This window comes from Carya illinoinensis, chromosome 16 (assembly GCF_018687715.1).
Source record: "Carya illinoinensis cultivar Pawnee chromosome 16, C.illinoinensisPawnee_v1, whole genome shotgun sequence".
In the NCBI taxonomy this organism is placed as follows: Eukaryota; Viridiplantae; Streptophyta; class Magnoliopsida; order Fagales; family Juglandaceae; genus Carya; species Carya illinoinensis.
The window spans coordinates 3,730,523-3,749,236 of record NC_056767.1 but is presented as its reverse complement, the minus strand read 5'-3'; the positions used below and the strand labels follow the sequence as shown (position 1 = coordinate 3,749,236).

The 18,714-nt window shown below is 37.0% G+C and overlaps 1 protein-coding gene across 1 annotated transcript; it reads left to right on the top strand.

Moving 5' to 3' along the window:
• Positions 1–9,823: 9,823 nt before the first annotated feature.
• On the top strand, positions 9,824–10,258 carry LOC122298709 (amino acid permease 5-like). Its single transcript, XM_043108577.1, has one exon. It carries the CDS (start codon positions 9,824–9,826, stop codon positions 10,256–10,258), a length of 435 nt encoding a protein of 144 aa, XP_042964511.1.
• Positions 10,259–18,714: the final 8,456 nt, after the last annotated feature.

The window sequence follows — 18,714 nt, the reverse complement described above, 5'->3', positions numbered from 1 at the left end:
GCAGAAGCTTCTAACTAATTAGATGAAGCGATCCTCAAATTTTTTTATTTTTTATTTTTTAAAGAAAGAGTTAGGCCATCTGTCTAAAAGTAGTCCCTCCTCAATTTTATTAATAAGCTCTCACTCATGACGGAGGAAAACCATAATTACAATCAAACATTTGGTATTAACAAAACAAAAAAACCCAACATGCAAAGAAAAACCAAAACAAAACCAAATACAAGATCAAAAGGAAAAAACCTGCAAAGACATCACAAAACAACCAAAACGAGACTAGCTAAGACGTAACGAGGAGATCCCAGAGTAGTCCGTGCAAATTAATCAACGCAGCCCTCTGGGAGTCTCCGTTAACTGAGAAAAGACCAGATCTTCACCAGAAGCCTCATGCTTGGCCAACCAATCAGAAGCCTTATTACCTTCACGATAAACATGATGAACATAGCAGACCATGAATCCTATAATCTCGAGCATTTCCTCCCAGAAATCCTCCAAGCACACCCCACATATTTTGCTCTTCCACCAAGAAATCACAATCATAGAATTAAGTTCAATTTCAAAATAATTAATAACTAAAGATTTACATACCTTGAGCCCATGAAAGAGAGCTAAGAGCTCGGCCTTATTATTTGAACATGTACCAATGAAAGAAGAAAAAGCATGTATTAGTTTACCTTGATCATTCCTAATAACTCCACCCACACTTGAGGTGCTCGGATTACCCATACTACTCCCATTGGTGTTCAACTTAAACTATCCAGTAGCAGGACGTTGCCAAGCAATAGCTTTGCAACGCCACTCTATAGGGAATTCAGGCTGAACATGTAAGCACTCCACAACATGCATATCAAAACTAGAAAGGTGAGTTATCTTCTGCAAATCACGACAAATGAGACTAATCCATCGTCCAATGGAATGGATAATGTCAATAACAGATTCAAAACATCCTTCCATACGTGCCAAACAGCGTCTCTGCCAGATTCTCCATGTAATGACGATTGGCAAGATCCCTACTATTATACCAACTTGAGACGAGGACTTTGCACAGCGAAACCAAGTCTGCACATTGTCTTTCCAATTACAACCAATCGAGATACCCAAAAGAGTTCCAAAATAATGCTAAACCTTACTAGCAAAGTCTCCTGCAAAAAGAGCATGATTCTGATCTTCATAGTTACCATTATCACATCAGGTACATCTAGAAGTTATAGGATTGCCAATACGACGAAGTTGGTCATCCACACTCAAAGCCAGATTCCAAGCCTTCCACATATTTATGGACATTTTAAGAGGGAGTTGTTTGTGCCACATCCATTCGTGCCAGTCTAGAATGCAACTCTGAATCCAAACACAATCCCAAGCCGATTTAGTGGAAAACAGACCATTATCATTATTTGTCAAAATCAACACATCCAAACCCTCTTTGGTGTTACAAAGAGCCTCTAATATACTATCCACATTATTCTAAACAACTAGACTCAATAGGCAATTCACATCCCAAGTATTGGATAATTTACAATCCTTAACCTTGAGTAACGAATTTCCAACAATAGGAAAATCGTCAACTAAAGGGGTACTATCATGCCATTTATCATACCAAAAGAAAACATTACCCTTATTAAGCCGCCACTTTGAGTTATTAAGAACCACTGGAAGGCTTTCAGTTATCATTTTGCAAAACCTAGTGCCCCTTGTTGCTTCAGACAGGGTCCAAGGCTTAGCACCCACATATTTACCTTTAAATAAATTAGCCCATAAAGACTTACCTTGGATAAGATTCCAAGCAAAGCGAATGTGAAGACCATGTTGCATGTCATGAAGATGCCTAAGCCCTAAGCCACCTTCCTCAACTGGTCGGCAAATAGAATTCCAGGCCACCCATTTTTTCTTACCTTTACCATTCGCCTCCCCCCAGAAGAATGTGCTCATAATACGGTGAAGGACTTTAATAAATGATTGAGGAACCTGAAAATAGCAAATAGATGAAGGGCCATACTTGAAAGGACATGTTGTAATAGGATAAGTCTGCCTCTCGCCAAAAGGAGTTTCATCTTCCAACCAGATATTTTCTTTTGGATTTTAGAAACCATATCTTCCAAGTGCATATGTTTGAGACGACCCAAAATGATCGGCACCACCAAATACTTAAAAGGGAAAAGGCCTACCTAGAAACCGGCCTGTCTTACGTAATAAAGATCTTTTTCGAGCCATGAAAGTTTTACGAGAACAAAAAATGACAGATTTAAAATAATTAATGCATTGACCATACCAACTTTCATACTTGTTAAGAGCCGCTAGGAGATCCCGAATAGCTTGTGAACTGCCATTACTAAAAATAACCACATCATCAACGTACATAAGATAAGAAATAATAGGCGTACCTCGAGCTTGAGAAAATTGACCAAATTTTTTTGCCTCCACGCTTTGCTTGATCAATCTAGAGAGGATTTCTTGAAAAATAATAAAAAGGTAGGGAGAGAGGGGATCGCCTTGAGTCAAACCACGTCCTCCTTGAAAGAAACCTTTAATAGTGTCATTCATCATAATAGAGTATCAAGGAGTTGAGATACAAGCCTTGATGATATCATAAAACTATGTAGAGAATCCAAAACAATGGACCTCCAGAAGGAAATTCCAATCCATTCTATCATAAGCCATAGCTATATCCACTTTAAGCATAATATTTGCCCCATGGGCCTTCTTATTAATAGAGTGGACCATTTCCTGAGTAAGGCTAATGTTTTCAAAAATACTTCTGCCCGGAATAAAGGTGCCTTATTCCCACGAAATCATACTAGAAAGAAAACCTGTCAGTCGATTAACAATAATTTTGGAGCAGATTTTATATAACACTGAACACAGGCTGATAGGATGAAACTTATCAAAGCCCAAAGGCGTATCAACCTTCGGAATTAAGACCAGAAAAGAAGCCGTAAAAAATCTGGGAAGCTGCTTAGAGCTAAAGAACTCTGATAAGGCTTCAAAGACGTCCGCTTTCACTACCTCCCAACTGCTTTTGAAAAAACCCGACCCAAACCCATTAGGCCCTGGAGAGCTATTGGACGGAATAGAAGATAACGCCAAAAAAATTTCATCCATAGTAGGAACTGAGCATAGTTTAATATTATCAATATCCGATATGACTGGATCAATGAGATTAGACAAATCTGGTAATGCTCTAGTCGAATCACCCTGCAGAAAGTTAGAAAAAAATTCCACAGCCCCTTGATGAATGCTCTCTGGTGAATAAAAAATAACCCCATTTGAAAAGCACATTTCCATTACACGTTTACTCCTTCTATTAGCAAGACAAGCATGAAAAAATTTCGTATTATGATCACCTTCCACTTGCCATTTTAATTTAGACATTTGAGCCAATCTAGTGTTTTCCCATCGTCACCAAGAGTCCAATTTTGTCTCTTTGTCCCAGCCTTGTTACAGTCTGTGTTCTAGCCCCTCAATTTGTTTCTCAAGGAAATTGATGTTTGTAATGGTCTACCAAACACTCGCTTATTCCATTCACGCAATGTGACCTTCATTTTTTTTTTTTAATTTTGCCGCCAGCTTCATGAGATCCGTACCTGTAACCTCATCAGACCACACATTCTGGACACACTCTAAGAAATTCAGGTGATCCACCCACATTTGTTGAAAGCGAAACAACGAAGGTCCATAAGAGAAAGGGTTTATCTTGAATTCAATAAACAAAGGAGAATGATCCGATGTGGTGCACGAAAGGTAAGAGAAATAGTATTCGGAAGCAAGGAGAGTAAAGAAACATCCATGAAAACCCGATCTAATTTGGCCCAAGAGCGGGCAAGCCTCGACTGACCATTACACCAAGAGAAAGTGTTTCCCTTTGCTTTCATCTCAACCAAACCACCTTGTTGAATCCAATTATTGAAGTTTTCCATTGCAGCTCTGGGACGTGGGCGTCCACCCCTTATCTCCAAATTACTGTGAACAATATTATAATCACTAGCAAAAAACAAGGCTCCGAACCCATGAGATGAGAGCTAAGATCCTCCCACAAACTTTTCCAATCATACATCTTACACTTAGCATAAATAAAGTTGCATAAAAATTGATAATTCCCTGTGTCCACTCGAAGGGAAATAAATTGCAAGCTCATCCGCACCACTTGAACATTGATAGAATTATCCAAAAAAAATCCAAACTTTACCACCAACTTCTTCATTCGAAATCATCGAGTCAAACCGTAAGCTTCTCATCAATCCATTAGCGCTGTCTAAACTTTGAAAAGGTTCCAGAACTACCACTGTCTTAGGATTATACTTTCTGACTAAATTCTTTAAACGACACATGGATGTTCCAATGCCCCTAACAATCCATACAATCAAAGGAAACATAAAGACTATTTTAAAGTGCCAGCAAGGACCCGAGTGGAGCTCCTCATTTTCACAAATTAATTATTTTTATATTTTTTCTTAGAGACTATTCCTTCAAATTCCATGTGATACTCTTTGCCTTGAGGAAAAACCTCCAGAGGGAAATCTGGCTCCGACTCCGACGCGACATCATCAACAAAAAAATCAGTGTTTTCATTCGATAGGGCTTCATCTGATCTAAGATCATTTTCCAGATTAGTGTTTTCCAGATCCTCCAATAACAAGGGCACAGGTGTTGCAAAAGTTAATGAATCATAATAAGGGGGCAAAGTATTACCCTCGTTGTCCAGGGCGCACTCACCACCCCAGCAACCACCTCTGTGTCATCACCCTTTGGGTTTTCCCACTAATAGTGGACGAAGGTACATCAACCACCGTTGTGGTGTCACCCTTTGTTTGTGGTTCAACATGCTGCTTCTCAGAGTTCGTGTTATTTCATTCCACATTCTGCATGACACTAGAATTAATTCCACCTGAGCCTGACTCACCTTTCCTATGGAACTTAGATTTCTCATCTTTCATGTTTTTCCCCCCACGACAGGTCTTGGCATTATGCCCTTACATTTTGCATTTGCCACAATACGTAGGCAGTGTCTCATATATGACCTCCTATTTCTGACTAGATATTAAACCAGGAGCACCAATCCAGAAATAAGAGATTGGATCTTTTGCTGCATCAATCTCCAAACAGACTCTCACGCCATCTGTTCTAGTGGCACAGCAAGTAGGATTATCCCGTTGAATAAATTGACCAATAGGAGCTGTAAAAATACGTAAAAAATATTCTTGACAGTAGTTGGGAGGCAAACCTGGTAGTGAGATCCATACAGGAATGCATGAGGGTTCGTGATCCTCATCGAAGTCTGGAGTCCAGTGGAATGCATGATAGATTACACCGTTAACTTCACAAGATTCTCTAGACAGGGCTTTCACAAAATCCATTTCAGAAGACATCCTAACAAAAACATTACGATGGCGTTTCAAGGAGGATACCACCGAAGTGGCGGACAAACCCCATGGACTGTGAATGAAGGCACGTATGGCATCCAATGAAGGATGTTGTCTAAGGAACTTCATTACGATAGAGTAACGAAAAGGATCTGCAGATCAGTGAATTTTTGCTTTCAAAAATTGGAAGTATATCTCTCCATCCAAGACCTTTGGCGCATGATGGGCAACTGAGATTTCAGGTATGGGTTGCGGAATCGCAGCCACTAGATCGGCAAAAGACTACTGGCCATGTGAGACGAAACAACCAAGTAATGAACTCTGCAGACAAACGTATGAAGCCCTAGCAGAGTGCAAAAGGAAACTTTTCTTAGGACTTGAATTTTCCCATGCTCCAGTTAATTAGTGCAAATAAAAAATCAATAATTATATAGAAGAACTTTTGTGTACTTCCTTTCTATTTTGTTGATGTGGTGGAATTTAATAATTATTTTATATTAAAAAGTGATGCAGTCAATTACAGCGGTTTGTGCACAAATGAGTACACAAAAGAGATTGCGTATAAAATTTTTGATAAAAATTTAAAATTGGTCGTCTAACCAAAGTTTGTTATCATATGTTGATTCCAGCTTGAAGCATATAAAAAGGTAGCATGTCATCATGTAAAGAAGATATAAAGCTAGCTACTAAGCCATATATAGTAAAGATATTATATATATGCTTAATTAAGAAACCTGACTTTTATAAACACAAAGTTCTATACTCCGTAATTAACCTAATTTATTCCACCATTAAAATAGCATATATATGCATAGCACGAATGACTTTTAATCATCCGTGTACGCATGTTCTTTTCTATTTTGTAAAGTGCATCATATCCCTTAAAAGTTAAAACATTAAAGTGTTTGTTCCAATTTTAGGGTCAAAGTTTTTTTCAAGACTTTAAGCTCTAATTCAAAAATAAATTTTAATTAGGAAGTACTCGATCCAATTTCTATATGGATTAGTAGCCAGAAATTACTTTCTCCTCACAAAGTGATGTAAAAAGAACAAATGCCTTTGATATTATACTACGTACCACTCGTAGCAGCAAGCTCCAGCCTCCTACTCCCATTCCCTAAAATTCAGTTCACTCCTTAGCTGCAAGAGATCATGAGTCTAAGACACGACAGGGCGCATGATCAAGTCTCTCATCTCTCTCGATCGTCTCCAACTCTGAAATCTGAAAATCTTTGGATTTCTATGACTATTGGGGGGTGTGTCAATCTCAACCTGCTTCATGCATTCTTGTCTGTTTTGGCTCCCTTTCCTTAAAAAAATTAATGATGGCTGGGAACACTGCTACAAAGAACCAACTGGATCCTCACAATTACCAAGTTGTTTCAACTTCTCCGATCCGTCGACATAAATCCAAGTGTATCACTTAGATGTCTGATTTCACTTTATACATGAGATATTAGAAGAATGAGACATTATACTTCATAAAATTGGCACTAAATACAATCCAGCACATAATATATATATAGTACTTTAATTAACATATACAATTATCATTTCTGTCATGCATGGCTAGATATATAGCTAGTTTATTTGGTATGTAATTATCATTAAAATGATGTATGTTCTTTTCAAAACATACAAAATTAGGCTGAACTAAGTTTGTGTTCAATTAATTTAAACCTGCAAGGGCGGTTTTGATTGCAACTGCTTACATAGTAATAACTATGGATACTGTGCCTGAGGTCTTTCCCTTTGCTTGGAACATGGCTCGGCTTGGATGGATTGCTGGTTCTACTGCGGTAATTTTGTTCTCCTTCCTTACTTACCTTGCCTCCACAATCCTCTGCAACTTCTATATTTCACCTGACAATCCTATCAAGAAAAACCCCACTTACATGCACATCATTCGATCCAATTTTGGTATGTAAATCCTACATTATTTTTGTATTTAATTAATCAAATATTTGACAAAGTGATCAAGTGTTGATGATCATCCATGAACTAATTTATTTTTTGGAAAATGCTAACTTACCCTGTGGTTTTGTTCATTCATTTTGACAGATCATATATATTTTTTATTTAATGATTAAGGAAGTAATTATTAATGAATTTTTATATTTTTGGAAAGATATTTAGAAAATGTTTGAAAGGGAAAAAAAAAACAAAAGAAATTTTGCACTAATGGCACTCCCAGTAGTAGACATTGGGAGGCCGAATAGCACTATCCTTATTTTTTTGGAGGCAAACTATTAATATTATAAAAGTAATTAAATGTTTTTTATACAATTTCCATATTATATATATATGCTTGTATATCGTATATTATACAAGATGCAACAAAAAATCAAAATCCACTAGGCGTTCAGATGGAGTTGGGCAGGGGCCGACTCGGTGGTGTAAGACTTCATGGACTGGGCGAGGGAAGGGCAGTCTCTGCCCGTAGGAGAACATGCAAGGGAAGAGAGCAATAGGCGATGCCAAGCCATCAGCACTGATAGCCCCCTCTCGAGGTGTTGGGGCCTTCAAGGCCATCATGCGGGGAATGCGATAGGTCAAAACCAGTGATTGGAGGAATTCAAGGGAGGCCTACGAATGCCAAAGAAGACCAGCGTAACCCAGCTCCTAGGCGCCTCCCTCAGGATGACCTTTGAAACTCACGGGTTTGGTAGATCTTCAGGTGGCCATCTGGAGGGTAGCAGCGCGGCTAGAAGTGGAGAGCAAGGAGAGGCAAGGGAGGAGCACACTAAATAGGGTGAGAGCATCAAGAGTATGGCAGAAGTTATGTGAGAGACGATCAGTATTCAGATCACACGAAGTACAAGAGGAAAGAACTATTTGAAGCCCTACCCACTCAACACAGTCACAGAAGAAAGAAAACGTTTGACAAACTATTATTGTGGAAAAGATGGAATGATCATCATCGAGTATCGAGATCATGTCCCCAGAAACCTCATCAAGAATGACGAAGGGAGGACCTGGGATCTGACATGTGGAATAATCAAATAGTAAGTATTTTTTGCTCAGCCAGCTGGATAGAAACAAGTGGCAAACATTAGGCAAAAAACAGGAAAATTCCCATCGGCCTAGTCCAATGAGAATTGACAGGGTAACTGTTAGGGGGATTTCCCCCCTATGTCCCAGGCCTATGAAGACCAGCCAAAACTAGACGTCAAGGGGATCCCCCACCCACCAGGGGCTCAAAAAGTCAGGTCCAAGCCAATAGATACCCTCAACGACCCTACTAAGACCTACAACCTGTGTAAAATGAGCATACGGGTCTAGGTCAAGATGGGACGTTACATAGAAAGCTCGAAAGGCCAAACTAGCGAAAAGGGAGGAAAGCACGCCAGAGGAAGGGGACTAAACCACAAAGCAACACCAAGAGATCACGTCGTATTAAATGAACTCACCAAGAAATCATGCCACATTGATTGCTTCGTCCAGAGGTCCATGCCGCATTAAAAGTAGTATGGTAGATGGGACTCCGAGAGGACATCCCCCCACCCAGGTCACAAGGTATGGTCGACTGACCCTTGGGGCTGAGTATAAAAGGACCCCTGGCCATCAGGTAAAGGGATCAAATTCTAAAGAAAATAAGTTCACTTGTTAAATTCCCGCTTTTTCACATTACCAGAGAGTTATTGCTGACTTAGGCATCGGAGGCTCCTTGGGCTCCCTAGGGTTGCCCGTTGCCAACGTCCCACTCTCTCTCTTTGATCGCATGCCCACCAAATTGAAGACCCAGACCATTGAGAGCCCAACCTTTAGGCGTATGAAACACGTCGTCAACACATATATTTGTTATTAATATAATATATATATATATATTAATTACATTTTATGGCCTAATAAATTCTCAACATATTCCTTTTGATAATATATTAGTATATTAATTACATTTTGTTTTAATTATTAGTATACATTAAAAATTTATATTTTTTTATGACATTGGCACTTGATTAAAATCAGAAAGCCGAACTGGAAACGGCAAAACTGGAAATACCTGTTTATGAGGGTAACCGGTCTGAGATCAGTTATTGAAAATGTAAAACTAGTGTATACCGGTTCGGTCCCAAAATTTGTATAAAATCGGACCGAACCGGACTGGTTACACTTCTAAATTAAATATTAAAAGGGAATAATTGGAGCATCAAGGGAAGTGTCGGATTAATGAATCTGGACATGACCAATGCGACTCGAGCTGAAAAGACATGGATGATCTTTAAAGAGCTTAATTGGGAATATAGTTGCCGCATTCGATTTTGAATCTTTGATCTCTAGCAGCATCCTTCTTGAAATTGAGGTATATACTCTTTCATCCAAAATGTTAATTCCAGTACGTACTTACATTGTTTTTTAGAAGAAAAAAAAATATTTATATCATGTTAGATAAATAACCAAATTCATGTACATGTAAAACAGGACACAATTGGTCGTGGATTACCAGCACATAAGACCCCCACAAAATCATGAGGAAGGCCATTCACTGTGGCCTTCCGACCACAGCCTGTGTGTACTTGTTTTTTGGCTGCCTGGGGTACGCTTCTTTGGGAGAGGAATTCCCTGAATACATATCCCTTTATGGCTGTTATAATCCTCATTGGCTTCTAGGCATAGCAAGTGCTGCAGTGGTACTCCAATACGCAGGTGGATGCCAAATTTTTGTCCAACCCATTGTCGCAATGTCTGAGAAAGCTGCTGTGAAAAGATTTGGTCCGGATAATGAATTCATCAAGAAGAAAATTAAAATCTGGATCTACGAATTCAAGCTCTTCCAGTTGGTTTTGAGGACATTTTTCGTGATCGTGACCACTTTGTTATCAATGTTTTTAGCGGTTTATGTGCAGATTCTTGAACTCATTGGGATTCTAGCATTTTGGCCCATCCTATTTACTTCCCAATGAAGATTTATACCATGGATCGAAAAGAAAATGCCAATGTGGAGCGCAAGAGGTCTGGGGCTTCAGATAATTAATGAGTTTCGGGCTCCTCTTTGTTACCATAACTGCAGCTTCTGCCAATATTGTCGAAGTTTTTCTCCAGGATGGTTATAATCCAATCATGCCCGAATATCGCTCTTATAGATACTTAGGTTGAACGTACGCTAGCTGATGATCTTGCATGGATGTTGCCATTTAATTAAGATTCTGTTCAATTTCTAGATCAGTAATTTCGTTGCACTAGGAAGTCTGGAAAATGTTGATTTGCTTCCTTAGTCTGTAATGATATCGATTGTTGCAGCCAACCCTCGAATAATATTTACGTACGTACGTAGTACTCATGCATGCAATGCTTGCATGGGGGAAATATATATAATTTTATGGATTAAGATATATATAATTATTTGATCAATCATATATGAATTAGCTGCAGCTTGTCCAAATGCACCGTTGATATGTGTGTGTGTGTGTGTGTGTGTCTGTCTGTCTGTCTGTGTGTGTGAAATAAATATCTCATCCTAGCTTGATCATTACTTACAACATGATCCCAAGATTATTAAAAAAGAAATTAAATCGCTTGTTGGGAGCTTATATATATATATATATATATATAGTCTTGCGACTTTTATAACTCAAAGGAGTAAGAATTGAAGAATAACCAAACAACAATTTTATTGAATTTGAAAAAGTACACAAAAATTGAGTTTCTAGTTCTCTATAAATCTCTCTCTAAATTCTAGACCTTCACTACTTGAGATCTCTATCTCGATACATACAATCCTAGTCTATTTATAGGTAAATCTTAAAAGTGTGAATGCCAGCTAGAGTTGGCCATATCAAACTTGAATTCTAATTTGACCTTTGACTATAGCAGTTCCTAGCATCTTTTTTTTTTTTTTTCTACACATTTATCGAGTTGCTTCATAGCTAAATAAGAAGCTCTTGAAAATATGTGAGGGAATTCTGAAGATATATGGGAAATCAAAGTTTAATTTCCACCAAGTGTCATAGGTTGTATGAGACCACATATATCTCTGTGGATCAATTGGAGAGGTTGGGTTGCCCTTTTTGTTCCTTGATTTTTAATGTTCTTCTGGTGTTGTTTACCTAGGAGACGTCCTTCACATTTTTTCAGTGGAAGCTTGATCCATGGAATTTCTATCACCATATTTCTTTTTGACATAATATTCAATCCTTGGAAGTTGAAGTGACCAAATCTAAGATGCCACGAAGTAGTATTATCTTCGATTTTGGCTTTGTAACATTTGGATTGAGTATTATGATAAGCTTGCAAATATAAGGGAAACATGCGATTTTTCTTCATACCTATGTGTGTGATCAACCTATTTTGTTGATCTCTAATACATAAACCCAACTCTTTTGTGTGAATATTGTAGCCTTTTTCAAGTAACTGACCCAAACTGAGAATGTTACTCATCATTTCTAACACATAATAGACATTATTGGAGATATATTATTGTTCTCCATTCTTCAACTTGATGCTAATTGTTCCTTTGCCTTTCATGGGCCTCTTTGTTAAATCTCCAAAAGTGACATTTCCCTGGTGGCTTTCGTCAAGTGTTACGAACAACTCTTTGCCACACATATGGTTGTTGGCACCAGAATCAAAAAACCATATGCTGTTTTGATTAGCTTCACCACTATTATTATATGTTAGGAGAATTGTAGAGTTTTGCTTTACTTCTCCATAATTTACTTCCTTTTCTTCATTTCTGGTTTTCCTATCTCAATACTCAGTAGCATAATGTCTATATTTTTTTACAAATATGACATTGAATCTGAGATTTGTCATACCTTGTGTTTCATCCTTTTCCTCTACCTCTTTGATTATTCTACATTGGCGGTCGATGACTTCTCTCATATTGCTATTGTTGAGAACAACTTGAGCAATTATTCTAGAAATATTTTCCTCTTCCTCTTCCTCATTGGTATTGATTGCGATTTGATATATCTCCTCTTCATTTTATTGAAAGCTTTGTCTAGAGCGCATGCTCAAGTGAACTTGCAGTTGTAGACTTTTTATTAATTCTTTGCTCATGAATTTCTAATGTTGCCTACAACTCAACAATTTTCAAGTCATTGAAGTCTTTTGATTCTTCTATTATGATGCCCACATGCTCGAACTTCAAAGTGAGAGACCAAAGTATCTTTTGCATGACTCGGATGTCTTCAATCTTGTCACCCAAACTTTTGATTTGGTTAACAATAGTCAAAGTCCTTGTAAAGTACTTAGAAATTGACTCGTTGCCCTCCATATGTAATAACTCAAATTCACCTCATAAGACTTGGAGCCAAATACTGCGATTTTCTCAATTCCTTGATTAGATTTTCGAAGAATTTCCCATGCTTCTTTTGAGTTGCTGGCAGTGGAGATCTTCTCGAATGATGCCTTCATCTATGCCTTGATATATCAGATACAAGGTTCCTTGAATCTTTTAATGCACTCTTATGAGCTTTTGCCAGCTTTTCTTCATCTTCTTTAGATTCTAGTTCATCATATCCAAGTTCCACCAGATCCCAGAAATCTTGTGATGATATCAGTACTTTCATCTATATGCCCCAATTCTCATAATTAACTTTATTTAATTTTGGAAACTGAGGTTGAAAGAAATTTCCCATAGATGCAATCAAAAACCTCCAAAGTAGTCCGATTTAGCTTTAGACAACTTTAGAATTTGAATCTCTAAAATCAAAATGTACAGATGTGTCTGTAATATTCAATTGAGCTGGATAAGTGTATTGAAGCATCAAAATCGGCTAAGGAATGGTAAATAATCAAAAGCCAACTTTCGTTTTGGGGCAAAATTCAGAAAATGCCTCTGTTTCTAAATTTTTTTGCCAACTCATGGCTTTTGATACCACTGTCGGGAGCTTTTATATATATATATATATATATATATATGCAGTCTACCACTTTTATAACTCATAGAAGTAAGATTTGAAGAACAACCAAATAACAATTTTATTGAATTTGAAAAAGTACACAAAAACATAGTTTCTAGTTCTCTGTAAATGGCTCTCTAAATTCTATATCTTCACTACCTGAGATCCCTATCTCGTTGCATACAATCCTATTCTATTTATAGGCAAATCTCAAAGGTGTGAATGCTAGCTGGAGTTAGCCATATCAAACTTGAATTCCAATTTGACCTTTGACCATGGCAGTTCCTAGCATCTTTTTTTCTTCTACACATGTCTCGAGTTGCTTCATAGCTAAGTAAGAAGCCCTAGGAAATATGTGGGGGAACTCTGAAGATATATAAGAAATCAAAGTTTAATTTCCAACATCACTGGCTAGAAATATATATTGTTAGAAATACTAGATTAAAGTATATAGCGAAAGCGATATTACCTTGTTGGAAATATATTAGATCTAGTGCGATTGTTCCACAGATTCTCTGATGTCGTTGATTGTTCAAAATCATCCTATCGATGGTAGAATGTGCTATGTAGTAATATACTAGAGTAACACCCACATATTCCACATCCTAGATGCTAGGATTAGAGAGAATCATTTGAGAGAGAAAGAGCTTGTTGATCCAAGTGTCTCATCCAAATGAGGGAGGGGATATGTAAATAGCCCAGCTATTGTAACCCCCTGGCTGGCCATTAAGGGCCAATCATCAAGTCTCATGAAGTAGATCTTAAGTCACTTCATAACCCCCAAGAGAAAGTGAATGGGTGCATACTATAGGTGTCCCTTTCTTTCATCTCCTACTCGCACATAGTGGACAAGACCCTAGGTCCACATATTTCAATATGTTCTCAATCTTGTTCATACTGACAAATAGGCAGTGCAACCATTGAGTACAGCTGTAAAAGAAAAATGGGAGCACTATATCAAATCTCTCCGAGAGAAGACCGGCATAGCAACATCCCAAAAAGTGTCTCGTTATGCCCTGACTCATTTGGTCACATCAGACTAAGCATCCCAAATCTCTCTCGAGTCCAAATGACTCAGAACAATATTCAATCTTTATAAAACATAATGTAGTCACAGCTACATCGCAACTCCTAAGAAGTTACATAACTTGCCAGCAATGAGCACACACCATTATCGATGTGTTACCAAATAGTCTTCCCTTCACCCTCATGTCATTCAGTTTCAGCTCAGACTCTTTTCCAGCAATGTCTCTTTAGACCGCACCATTCTTGGCCATAGATAACATGTCAAAATGGTAAACACTAAAACATCAACCTCATGACATAGTCAAAAGTCTCATAAGGGCATTAATTAAGTTCATCAATTATGACCTAAAGAACTCACTTTATTGTTGGTTGTAAAATACATATAGTATGAAATACATGTTATGGTGGAATTCTCTTTTCAAAAGAAGAGCGTATATGTTATCTCAATACACCATACGGATTTTAGTCTAGTCGCTATCTCAACGCCTAACCTGAGTCCCTCCATTTGCTCACTATCCAGAGCGCCAAAGAGGGTCTCGCATTTGGCTAAACCACAGGCTACATGGATTGTGGGTAAATACACTCTTCTTTTTAAATATAATGGACTTCATCTTTGCTCCTGCTAAGGCGACAAATGTTATGTGTTTTACAACTTATCCTTTTATGGATAAGTATCAAGTGACACATTGTCTCATCTTTGCTCGTTATCCCTTTGAAGTGCCAAAGGTGATCGCTCGTGTAAGTGAGCAGATCTAAACCTGTCGACATATATCACCCAAAAATGACTGTTCATCTTCTTCCCAACAGTTACAATTCATCCTTAAAAAAAAAAATTCAGCCGCCATTGACCCTTATGCGTAAAGGAAGAAAAAATATTTCGTGTAATCGTCGCCACCCTTTCAACGCCAATGCTGCAGCACCAAGAGGAACCAAAAAAAACATGGAGACGCTGCCTCTCTCCGCTGCTCATTGGTGCGTACAGCACCTTGTGCGCAGCCGCACCAGGTGCGCTGCTGCACCACCATGGTGCGCGACTCTCTGCACGTAGCAGAGAACAGCCTCAGTAGAGGCGTGCAGCTCTGCTTGACGCTGTTCTCTGCTTGTAGCCGAGCTTCTCCTCGCATAGAAATCGCCGCCACACCGCACCGAGATTTTCGCACCGCCAGGCACATTTCAGCAGTTGACGCAGCACTGGGGCAAGCACATCACCACTGGAGTGCTTATATGCACAACTGGTGGACACATCATCGCCCAGCAACCAGTACAGCACTAGGTTGGGCTGGTGCTCATAGGGCCATGGTCAGGTGCACATCGCACCATGAACTACATTGAATAAGCCACCTTGTTCGCGCAGCAGCCTCAGCCATGAGCAGCTCCGTGGTGCACGGTGCCTAGGGTGTGATGGTCGGTGCTATTTCACGTAGAAAAACAGGGACCTTGGGCCTCACCGAGGTGCTCAGTGCACTGGGGTGAACCCATCCGTGTGAAGCTAAAGGCCCAACAACTAGGTGCACAACCATCTCGTCAAGCAGCCATGCTTATAGAGAGGATAAAAAAAAATTATCATTGAGCAGTCAAAATTCAGTAAATAAAACTACAATAGCACGTTAAAAAAACACAAATCGGGAACAACCATTGGCTCTTTTAGAAATACTAGATCAAAATATACAGTAAAAACGATATTATCTCATTGAAAATATCTTAGATCTAATGCAATTATTCTACAGATTCTTTAATGTCGTTGATTGTTCTAAATCATCTTGTCAATAGTGAAATGTACTGCCTTATAATATTCTAGAGCAACACTCATATATGTAAATAGCCCCTCTAATGTAACCCCCTAACTGGCTATTAAGGGCAAGTCAACAAATCTCATGAAGTAAGTCACTTGATAACCCTCAAGAGAAGGTGAAGGGGTGTCCACTATGGGTCCCACTTTCTTAGATATATTAATTTGATCATGGACAAAGTTTGAAATATATATATATATATATATATTGTTCGGTAAAAAATCAAAACCAATTTCTAGATTTTATTATAAAAGCTAACTTTTCAATTTCTCGTTAATTATATATATGTTCTTGAAAACAATTCACGACATGCATGTATACATGTAGTCTATGTCTCCTTCGAAAGCATGATCGGTTTTTGGTACCATCTTCTACTTCTATAAATGTATGTCGCTATTATATTGCTAATAATATACATACATACATATATATATTTGCATCTTGAACTTTATTTAATATATTTTTTGTGCTATATATTACATGAAATAAAATAATTACGTTATATGCAAACCGAAAAATGGAAACGAATCATGAACAGAGCTAGCTGCCTGCTATCACCTAATTCTTTGATCATCAGATTTTCCAACCTGTTGGTTTAATTTCAAATTAATCTCCACCATCCAGAAAGAAATAAAACGAAAAACAGAAAGTGCAATATGATTCGATCGCATGGTTTTAATTCAGATCTATATATTAAACTTAAAAACTTACTTATCTACGTGTCAATCATTGATACGTTGGAACCATAAAATTTGAATTTCAAAATGTAAGTAATATTATAAAAAAGAATCTTATAAATAAAATTGTAAGTACATGTAGTACTACTCTTTTTTATAACCTTACACTTTGTATGTTTTATTAGAGAATATTATCTCTTGATTATAAAATAATGATAATTTCAGAAATATTTGACACACCAAAAAATCTTATAAATCAATATAATTTTGATCATATGTTAGAGCATTGTTAATGGATTATACATATGTAAATGACAATTTTGATGAATGTAAGATGAATTTAGATTTTGATTATTTAATTTACATAAGTCTCTATATTGAATTAACTATTTTTTTATTATAAAACAATAAAATAATATAATATGAATTTAACTTTAGTTATTTTATATCAAATCTCCACATTATATTATCCATTTATTTATTATATGGTAATGAGTAATTAATAATTTAAAAAATTTTAATTTTTTTAATTATCTATTATTATTATATTTTATTTTATCATATTTTATTATCTAATATAAAGAAATTGATTAAAGTTTATAGATGTAGATGGAGAGAATAGAGAGAGTGTTATAAAAAATAATAAAATAATATTTACTTTTTGTACAGTATAGATCAAATTTGATATTTTTCTTATCAATATTGTAGCTAAAAGTTACAAATTTTGTTAATAGCTAATCCGTTACAAGTGAGTTTTGTATCTAATAGTTAAAAAATGCAATATATTTTAGACATGGATAAGTCGGTAAGGATGCTCTTATGTTATTTGTGAATTTTTAAGTTTCTGCTTTGTACTGGAAGCTCGGATGGAGGATCCATTGCAAATGAATAATACTACTTTGATGCTCTATTTTGTCTTCTCATTTTAACCATTTATGTAGTTAATTTTTTTTACATACTGATTAAGATTTTTTTAAAAAAAATTTAAAAAAAAAAAAAAAAAAGCCTAGGTGTACGCCTCACTGTTGGGGGGCTCCTCATTGCTAGGGGTGTAAGAACAAATTGATAAACTGGAAAACTGGCCCGGACCGGTTGGTTTGGTCCAATTTTTGACTGGTTCGGTTTGGAATCGGTTCTTTTATTTTAAAAACCGGTCAAATCTGGTCTGGAATCGGTTTTATGTTTTCCAACATCGAACTGGACTGGTTCACATATTATATATATATATAATTATTATTAATTTTTAATATTATATATAATATATATAATTACGTATGAAATAATATATTATAATTTATAACATAATATTTTAATTTTAACCATGAATATTTATTTGATCATATGTTTTAAATATAAAATATATATTAAATATATTTTATTGCTTAATAAATTTTTAATATATTTTTTTAGATAAATATATTAATAATACTAATATATTTAATATATTAAAATCAGATCAGATCGGATGGGAATCGATAAAATCGGACATATCGATTTAGAAAATAACCGGTAAATAATCAATTTTTAAAAATACCAAATCAGTACGTATTGATTTAATCTTAAATTTTATTCAAAATTGGACCCAGACTAGGGGTGTGCAAATTTCTGAAAATTTTGACTCTGACCGAATTCCGTTCCGACTCCTACTCCATCGGAGTCGGAAGTTTCAGAACACGAAGTCAGAATCGGAGGCACTCTGAAAATGGGGTCGGAGGTCGGAGTCGGAGTCGGAGCCAGAATTGGCTCCGAATTCTGACTCCGAACCCCGACTTTTAAAAAAAATAAAAACAAAGATTCAAAACGACGTCGTTTTGAATCTTTGTCAATTGTTCCCCCCCCTTTGCTTAAACGACGACGTTCCTTACCACAAGAACGACGTCGTTTGCTTTGTTCTTTTATACCTAATCGGCTAATCCCGGACCCCCTTTCTTCTTCGATTCTTCATTTCGTCTGTCCCGACTCCCGAATCCGATCCCTTGCTCACCGACTCAGCCACCGGCCGACCCCATTCTTCTTCTCCATT